Below are 9,755 nucleotides of genomic sequence, written 5' to 3' on the forward strand. Positions count from 1 at the left end.
AATCAGCACTGCAGCTTTCAAATATAACATGTTGAGGAACGTGGTTGTGTTTTAGTGGCAGCAAAGCTGGGGAGCAATAAGAAATCCCTGAATGTCTTTGGCATGCCACCACTACACATGAAACATGTTAAAAACAGGAAAGTCTTTGGCACAATTTAAAATTCAGCCATTCTAGCCCAGACATGCACTTCTAATGAAAGTCCTTGCTTCCCATCTAGGTTTGTTTGGCTGTACTGTACATTGGAGGTTCAGTGAGAGTGTCAGATACTGTGGTATTATATACTTTGTCAGGTGGCCTAGAGACAGAGTAAGACAAAACTGTTTGAAAAGTGGTCATATACGAATAACAGGAAGAAACTCTTCTTTTTGACACTGAGGAAGGATTTAGTATATAGTAAATAATCTGAGGTGTTACAAGAGGTAACTGTATGTGACATTTTTTTTCAGCTTGTTTCTCTCCGGGAATTGCATCCTTACACCTGCACCACTCCCCTGCTCAGCAGCCAGGCCTAGTCTGCAGACAAGCAGCACTATGACCTAGAAGGTGGTGATTGGCTGAAAACACCGACTGCTTGCCAGTCCCGCTGAACCCTCCCTCTGACTTGGCCAGGCTGACAGTTACGAGTGCCAACTGCCATTTGCAGGTGGGATGTGAGCCTACCTCTTGGTCGCGGTTGCGGTAGACAGGTTTTGTTGGTCCTGTCCATTGGAGGCTGCAAGGAAAAAGAAACTTGCTCAGACCCCTGAATCAAAGAACACTGGTTCAGCCACAGGCAGGTCCCATCATTTTATTTTAAGTGTTTCCAGCCGTATCTCCCAGGATCATGTGAAGCTATAGCTGTGCAGTGTGTGGAGACACCAGAAACAGAATGGATAACTCCTAACTGCCTCCTCCCGGGGCTTTTGTGGCTATGTATTTGCTTGGCTTTCCTCTGACCTCTCAGATGGTTCATTCAGTGTCACCCCTGGGGGCTCCATGTCCTTCCTTTCTCGCTCTGCAAGTGCCTCACAGGGACCTTTCCTCTTCCCCATCTTCAGTGTATCCCTTAAATACCTCATGTGTTTTTGGAGCTTTGAATACTATCTGTACCTCTCTCTACCCTTGATGTTTACGCCTCTGTCAACTCTTCCCTCTGCCTGTGCCCTTCAGATATTTCTTCCTGAATCATCTGTATGAACTCAGTTTCTCAAGACCACAGCCTCTTTTCTCTCCTACCTCTTACTTTGACCCTTGCCCCTCTCTTCTACATCAGCAGTTCTCAAACTTTAAGCCTAATGCACCACATCTAAAATGCCAAATACCTAAGATATTCCCTTTTCCAAATCACATTTCCTTCCTATCTAAGGCTTCTTCACTCAATATTTCTCTAACTCCCTGGACCTGTTAAGATACCTCTTCCAGACTGTGTAGGTTAAAACAGTCCTGGGACTGCTCTTACACATTCAACCCTGATAACAAGGAAAGTAGAATCCAGCCCGATGTATCTAGGGTTTTTTTTGAAGACACCTTTCTCTGTCAATCCTGCCTGGGTAGCACATATTCAGGTATGTTAAAAAAGATGCAACTTTCTGTGTGACACACAACATACTTAGGAGTTAATTCCTAGCTTTCTGAAATCATTTGAAGCTTCCCACTGATTTCTTTGGGTTTTCAACCAGTTTATTTTCCCTTTCAGAGGTAACAATCCACTGACTCAGAAAAAATGGTTGATCGTCTCTTGGGAACTTGGAAATCAACCTCTTGTGAAAATTTTGATGAATATATGAAAGAATTAGGTGAGAATTGTTATGTGCTTTTAATCTTTTTCCTTTTAAACTTAAATGTCCTCTCTCTCCTTAACTGAAACCAATGTTTTAATAGAAACAGCGGGGAGAGGGACCTGTCTTTTTTCTCACATGCAGAGATGTGACCAATGTCTGAATACAAAATCTGATAGAACTCCTCTTTGTTCAAGACATTCAACAGTAGAGCACAGAGTGCTCAAAATGATGCTGTGTTGGCTACAAATGTCCAACTCGGGATCCTTAAAATTCTAGTTTATTAGGCGGATTGAAACACTGTAATCATAAACCTTGGGGCTGGTCCCCACACACACACACATGCACACATGCACACACATACACACACATAGTAGCAGGCTACAGAGTCAGGTATACCTATCCTACAAGCGCTGGAGTCTGTCGTTGAGGCTTCTTTCAGTGTGATGTTATCTTCCAGAAGGGGGTCGCTGGCTGGTCCTTCTGGCTGGACAGGTCTGGTCAAGATGGAGATCAAGAAGGCGCCACTGAGGGTCACTTTTCACTGCCTTTTATCTGTCCTTGGCAGACTTTGGTGACTCCCCAGTTTTCAGGTTTGCCCAATCCAGGGGTCATTGACCCTCGTGGGACTTCCGCCCCCTTGGTGGCTACTGGACGGCATCTGTCAGCCCCAGGGGTCATCCACACAAATGTGCAGGTTTGGGAGTCCGTTAATGAATTTTGAATAGGGCTCTGGGAGCGGCCGATCTGGAGATATTCAGCCCAAAAGTTGGTCCCTGGCTTTGATTAACTCAGGCCAGGGCTTCTAGCCCTTGATCAGTGACATTTAGAGATTTCCTGGTTGTTACATTGTCTTCTATTGAGTTCTTCCGTTGGCTGATCTGCAGCTTTCCAGGTGTTAATTGCTGCCCGCTGCTACAGTGTTACACATTCAATCACTGATTCACTCCAGGGGCCAGCCTGATACAAGGAAGGGCAGTTTGATTCCAGTCCTTGCTAACATTGTTACAATGTATAACTTACTTATGAAACTAAATACATTCAATTGAAAGTTGAAAGGTGAGGAGTATAAAATATAAGCTACAAATGCCATGGCACACAAATAGATAAAAATACCAAACTACAAGGGGAGATACAAAATGCACACATACAAATTTTAAAACACAATTCCTTATCTTAAAGTGAAAGAGAGAGGAAGGAAGAAAAGGTAGAAAAAGAGAAACATATCCAAAGAGGGGAGAGCAAATGCAGGAAAGAGGAAAAGGGGACTTTCTGCTACAGCTGTAGGGACTGATCCTCTGTTGGTTTAGCTATGACTACAAAATCTTCTAGTCTTGAAAAAAGCCTAAAATCTTGTAATGTTTGTTAAATGATCTCAGTAGGCCATTGGGTTTCAAGGGGCAGTATATTCAGCCTGGCACCCAGCAGGAAAATGATACATTCTAAGAGCTTTGAAAGCATATATATATATATAGTAAAGTGTCCATCAATGCTGCTTTTCTATTTTCCAAGACATCACAATCCATTGTTTTGGACTGTTTTTGGACTGTTGCTGTCTCTGCTTGTTTTTTGGGTTTTTTTGGGTGGAAGGGTAGGGGTGGAGGGGAAGAGGTGTGTTCCAATGATTAGTTTTAAATTCTGTTTTTATAGGAGTGGGCTTAGCCACCAGGAAATTGGGTAGGCTGGCCAAGCCCAGCATGACAATCAGTGCTGCAAGAGATGTAATAACCATCAAAACCAAGAGTGCTTTTAAAAATAATGAGATTTCCTTCAAGCTTGGTGAGGAGTTTGATGAAACCACACCAGATGACCGGAAAACCAAGGTGAGGATTAAAGCTTTTAGTCAGAGTGCTCCAAATCTCTGCAAAAGGTTATGGAATTATGGAACCGGGGATTTTAACATGGAACTAGCAAATGTGCTAGCTACCAGGGAGAACATTTCTGAAATTCATTCAGATCTGGAAAGCTTGATGCAGTTGAAATAGACTTTTTATACTCTGAGGATGGAGAAGGGCCAGAGATTTTATAAAGTCTGCTAATAGTATTTTTCATAAGCTATTACAGAGTCTAAGGCAGAAGGGACCATGCAATCATTTAGTCTGATCTCCTGTTTTTCACAGGCCTTTAACTTCTGCACAAGTTACCGCCATGTTGAGGACAATGATTTGTGTTTGGCTGCATCACCTTATCCAAAAAAGCATCCAGTCTTGAAATATCAAAACCCTCAAGAACTAGAGAATCTAAAACTGCCCTTGACCATCAGTTCCGTTGGTTCAGTTTGTGACTTATTTTTAACTTGAATTTTTCTGACTTCTACTTGCAGCCATGAGCCATTGTTTCTTGCTTTCACTTCTTCTGCTAAGAGCTACATATATTTAGTATATTCTCCCAATGAAACAGAATAACTATACTGTAATCAAGGCATTCATCAGTCTTCATACTGATACTGACTGAACTCTTAACATTTTTAAGCATGCTTTCCAGTCAGCAAATCACATTTGTTAGCTCTGCACCTTCTTCAGTATTTTAAGTGCCTTTTAAAAATGCGGACACCAGAACTGGATATAGTATTCCTTTACCAGTCACCCAGTATTGTATACAGAGGTCAAATCAGCTCTTGACTCATATTCATTACTCTCCGATTATAGGATTATATTTGCCCTTTTTTCATTGCACTATAAGTGCATGCTCAACAGTTTTTCCCTGGCACAATTATCTGTTCTGGAGTCTCTCAAAACCAAGTGACTATGATTACTGCATAGGACTACCCTGTCCTTATATTAGCTGTTGTACCAAACTTTGCATAATGATTTGCCATTGCACCAACCATTCCATCACTAGCAGTGATTCTATATTTGCTCCCAGATCATCACTGAAGATGCTGAATATGACTGGGCCTACTGCTACTATTGCCTTTTATCTTATGTAAAAAGTACTCAGAGACTAAAGTGATGAGTAGTAGTAGCAAGATACCCCAAAATAGAAGGTGGTATTTTCTGACTGCAGAATAAATCACTTCTTTAATCCAAAGGACTACATATTCTTCAAGACGAGGGCTCTGTGTGCTTGTTCAGACTCTAGAATGAATAGTAATCCTACCTGGACTCCCATCTGGGAGCTGCTGCAGTAAAAACTATAATTTTTTCTGGGCACAACACCCACATTTAGTTACTTTGTGTTTCTTCAGAGCATTGTGACCTTAGAAGATGGTTCATTAAATCAGGTCCAGAATTGGGATGGCAAAGAGACTACAATAAAAAGGAAAGTGGTGGAAGGGAAAATGGTGGTGGTGAGTTCATTCTTGTTTTATGCCCATGGAATAATGCAAAGACCAGCTGAGATCAGCTAGCCAGTCATACTTTAATTATACATTCCATCCCCTCAGAAATTGTGGCATATGTTAAAAATATGATTTGCTGTCAGGGAAGAAGGAAAAGAAATTAGAATTAAATTCATATTATTGAACTGGGAAGATCCAGGTGAGAATGGGCCATTGGTTGGGATAGAAACAAGACCTGGCAGAACTGGTTTCAAGACTTTGCTTTGCCACCAGTTTCCTATGTGACTTTAGGCAAATCATTTTTATTTTTTATTATTGTGCAAGCTTCATCAAGGAATGCCTCTTCTGTCTTTTAGGAATGTACCATGAATGATGTCACTTGCACTAGGATCTATGAAAAAGTGTGAGGAAATTCTTTCACAGCCTACTAGACTGGCACCCACAATATGTTTAACTATTATATGTACTTAATAAAAAGCATCCAAATGCAGACAGACTTGTAAGTGGTTGGGTTTTCTCAAAAAATGTAAAAATAATCTATCAGTGAATTTGTCTCATATGGAGAAGCTGCCTTGGACAAATCTGATCCTAACAGAGGTTCGGTACTTGACACCGTGCCTTTTTTTCATCAGCTAGTTAAAAAGCTTGTTGGCTGCCTTAGAATATTTGTCCAGGTATTTTGCAGCTACTAGATAGTTCAGATTCATTGTGCAGTGCTTGAGGAGGCTAAACCAGTTCAAATTTGTAAAACAACAGAAGTTCAGTGCACATAAACCACTTTCTAAATGGCTGAAACCAATTTAAGATAAATCTGGATGGATGCAGTATCAGATTTAACTGATTTAAGTTAAATCAGTTTATTGAGCTCTGTCCCAGATCCCCTCCAGATTCCAGTTAACTCACAGTCTCCCAGCATCTCAAGATGCTTTGCACCTCACCTGAGCACCCTCCCTCCCCCACACTTATAGGGTGGGCAGCTAGCCTTGGCCTAAGCTGTCTGCTCCAGCCAGGCAGGGAGGCATACTCTAGCACCTCCCTGCTTCTGGCCTGGACCACAGCAGGCATGTGGCTGCATTTCTGGAGTCAAAAGTGAATGTCTGTTCACTTGCTTATCAATTCAATCTATGCAGCTTAGACTAACCTGCAACAATTGAATCAATTCAGCCTTGGGCATTTCGACTGTCTGTATTTAGCCCTGGACACTCAATAATAGCTGAGCCAGCTGAATGATAAAAAAGAAGTTTAAAACTGCAGGTAGCCACAGTGCAACAAGAAGCCATAAAAGCTGACTTACGGCATTTGTAGACAACACATTAAAGTGGGTTAATGCCCTTTAGCACTGTTTTAATGGCATTGCTGTTTGCATGAGTTTGCAAATTCGGCGGTGTAGTGCGCATTAATTCCAGCCGCTGTGGCAAATTTGGTGATGTAATGCACCTTAAATGACTTTGGGGCGCAGCAAACTAAAACACCTCTGAGTAGCTGTATTTTGCTACCTTACAGCCATGGAGGGAAGCACCAGGTTGTGTGTGGCTCAGGGGCTGTGCAGACAGCCCCAGCAAGCAGCCCAGCAGCAGCCCAGGGAGGCAGGCTGCACTGAAGGAAAAGAAAAAGTGGCAAGCCTTATCTTTTTTTTTTCATCCTTGGAGCCTGCCTGCCTGCCTGCCTGAGCTCTGCAGGGGCCTGGTGCTTCCCTCTGCAGCTGCGGTGCCCCCTGAACCACCCGCTCCGGGTGCCTGAGGGTGGGTGCTACCTAGGGGGTTGCCACTGCTGTGGAGGGAAGCACCCCCCAGCAGGTCAGGGACCGCTCGGCCCGCCAGCAGTTCGCTCTCCCCTCCCCACCACCAGAGAGGCAGGTAAGGACATGGATGTACACGAGGTGGGGGTTTACTTTGCACGAAATTGAAGCTTTATTTTTTTAAAAACAATGCTTCAATTTAGGGAGAATTAAACCCCTGTGTTATCTACAAATACCCATAGGTAGCTACAGATTCTTTTTGACTTTAGAAGTAGGTAAAAGAAATTAGCAAGGAGCTGCTAATACAGAACTGTACCTTCCCTTATGTCTTTTAGTGCTCCAGGTTTATATCATTTGCTGTTAAAAAGTAGCTAAAATTCAACAGATTCCAGATGCACTGGTGCACTGCTTTTAGAAGTGCTTTCTAAGCTGATGATCATTATATCCCCATTGGCACTACTAATCATATGGGGCTTGGCTAGGCTGCCCAGTTTCCTATCAGTAAAGTCCACTCCTTAAAACAGAGATACAGTTCAGACTTTTGCATACACATCCAGGAAGGAAATAGTTGATGTAAGTCTGGTAAATGGTCCTAGTGACATGCTAGAAGCTGTATCACAGTTGACTATGTAGGCTCTGCAGTCCTAATAGGAGTATAAAAGATATCACTGAGATGAGCAGACTCTACAGAAATCAGCGCATTGGAAAAAGCTACCATTTTTTTCATAGCCACTTTGAAATTAGAGTCAGTAAGTTTTCATATGTTAGCATGTCCTAAAGTATAGCTAGCTGTACAACCCAGTTTTTGAGTTTAAACTCCTGATCCAAGATTTCCTAAGAAAGAGTAACATGGCTGATATGAAAAGTGTGATGGAAAAGAACCAGATATTTTCCTAATAGACCTTGTAACTTTTACTGATTAAAAATTAAAATTATCCTATAGATTTCCAATTAACTCCACAAAGGCATCATGGTACTCATGATCAAAAGTACTTATCAGAGGATTAACAGTTAATATACAGAGGTCTCTACTTTTTTCCCAAGCCCCATTTATTAACTAGAAAATAAATAATGTTAGGATTTGAAGAAACAAGAGTTAGGAACTGCATTGTTCACCCCAAATATCAACTAGCTATTAATAGGCCACACAGAAACTTTCATAAATAAGAGGGGTGAGAGTGGAAGGATTGGAGGAAGAAACTAATTATATTCTCAGGATTTCAACTTTAAGGCTAAGTACAGACAGTCAAAACCTGCAAGGCAGATTAGTCAAAGCTGCAAAGATTGAACTAATAAGCAAATGAACAGATATTCATTTTTGATTCAGGAAATGCAGCCACATGCCTGAGGTGGCTCAAGCCAGAAACCAGGGGGACCTACAGCATTGGTCTCTGGCATGTAGCCAGCATGGCCTGTGTGTTCATTTCCTCTTCCTGCTGCCCCTGAGGTCTCTGGGATTTGCAGTCCAGAATCAGAGCAGCAGGACTCTGCAGGGTTGCTCATCACTTCCGGTTCCTGCTTCATAGTTTCATAGTAGGTGGAGTCGGAAGGGACCTAAGCAGATCAGCAAGTCCTACCCCCTGCCATGGGCAGGAAAGAACGCTGGGGTCAAGCAACCCCAGCTAGGTGATTATCTAGTCTCCTTTTGAAGACCCCCAAGGTAGGAGTGAGCACCACTTCCCTTGGAAGTTGGTTCCAGCTCCTAGCCTCCCTGACTGTGAAGTAGTGCCTCCTGATATCTAGCCTGAACCTACTCTCAGTCAACTTATGGCCGTTATTCCTCGTTACTCCCAGTAGTGCTCGGGGGAACAGAGACTCTCCCGTAGCCTGCTGGTTCCCCTTGGCCAGTTTGTAGATGGCCACGAGATCCCCTCTCAACCTTCTCTTGTGTAGGCTGAACAGGTTCTGGTCCCATGGCCTCCGCTCGTAAGCCTGCCTTGCTGCCTTTTGATCATGCAAGTGGCCCTCCTCTGGACCCTCTCGGTGCTGGCCACATCCCTCCTGAAGTGCGGCACCCAGAACTGGACGCAGTAATCCAACTGCAGCCTGACCAGTGTCACATAGAGGGGTAGGATCTCCACCTTGGACCTGCTCATGATGCATCTGTGGATGCATGACAAGGTGAGGTTAGCCTTCCTGACTGCATCCCCACATTGGCGGCCCATGTTCATTTTGGAGTCAATAATGACACCAAGATCCTTTTCTGCCTCTGCTGACTAGAAGGGAGTTCCCCAGCCTGTAGGTATGCTGCTGGTTCTTCCTCCCCAGGTGCAGTACCTTGCACTTGTCAGTATTGAATCCCATCCTGTTCTCATCCACCCACCCCTGTAACCTGTCTAGATCTAGTTGCAGACTGTCCCTCTCCTCCAGCATGCCCACTTCTCCCCACATTTTAGTGTCATCTGCGAATTTGAACAAGGTGCTTTTCACCCCCTCGTCCAAGTCACTGATGAAGATGTTGAACAGTGCAGGCCCGAGGACCAAGCCCTGGGGAACCCCATTGTCCGCATCCCTCCTGGTCGAAAGAGACCCATCCACCACCACTCTCTGGGTATGGCCCTCCAGCCAATTTGCAACCCATTTGACTGTGTAGGCATTGACGCCACAGTCACTTAATTTCTTAATGAGAATGTGGTGAGAGACAGTGTCGAAGGCCCTCCTAAAGTCCAGAAAGACTACGTCCACCATGACACCTGCATCCAACGACTTTGTGACCTGGTCGTAGAAGGCCACCAGGTTGGTCTGACAGGACCTGCCTTGAATGAACCCATGTTGGTTGCCCCTAAGCATGATCTCCCCTGCTGGTCCCTCGCAGATGTGCTCCTGGATAATTTTCTCAAAGACCTTCCCCAGGACTGAGGTAAGACTAACGGGCTTATAGTTACCTGGGTCCTCCTTCCTCCCTTTTTTGAAAATGGGGACTGCACTGGCCCTTTTCCAGTCCTCCGGCACCTTTCCAGAGCACCATGAGTGCTCGTG

The 9,755-nt window shown here is 43.8% G+C and overlaps 1 protein-coding gene across 2 annotated transcripts; it reads left to right on the forward strand.

The window, feature by feature from the left end:
- The first annotated feature begins 347 nt into the window (after positions 1-347).
- LOC102561300 (myelin P2 protein) lies at positions 348-5,586 on the forward strand. Of its 2 annotated transcripts, none has more exons than XM_006261851.3 (5): positions 348-644; positions 1,677-1,776; positions 3,409-3,581; positions 4,946-5,047; positions 5,395-5,586. In XM_006261851.3, the coding sequence occupies exons 2-5, from the start codon at positions 1,704-1,706 to the stop codon at positions 5,443-5,445; spliced, it is 399 nt and encodes a 132-aa protein (XP_006261913.1). In that variant the 5' UTR covers positions 348-644; positions 1,677-1,703; the 3' UTR covers positions 5,446-5,586. The 2 variants fall into 2 exon arrangements, with proteins under 2 accessions (XP_006261913.1, XP_059579924.1); XM_059723941.1 differs by having other exon boundaries at positions 353-773.
- The last annotated feature ends 4,169 nt before the right edge of the window (positions 5,587-9,755 follow it).

The sequence above is a fragment of the Alligator mississippiensis genome, chromosome 3 (assembly GCF_030867095.1).
Source record: "Alligator mississippiensis isolate rAllMis1 chromosome 3, rAllMis1, whole genome shotgun sequence".
Classification (NCBI taxonomy): Eukaryota; Metazoa; Chordata; order Crocodylia; family Alligatoridae; genus Alligator; species Alligator mississippiensis.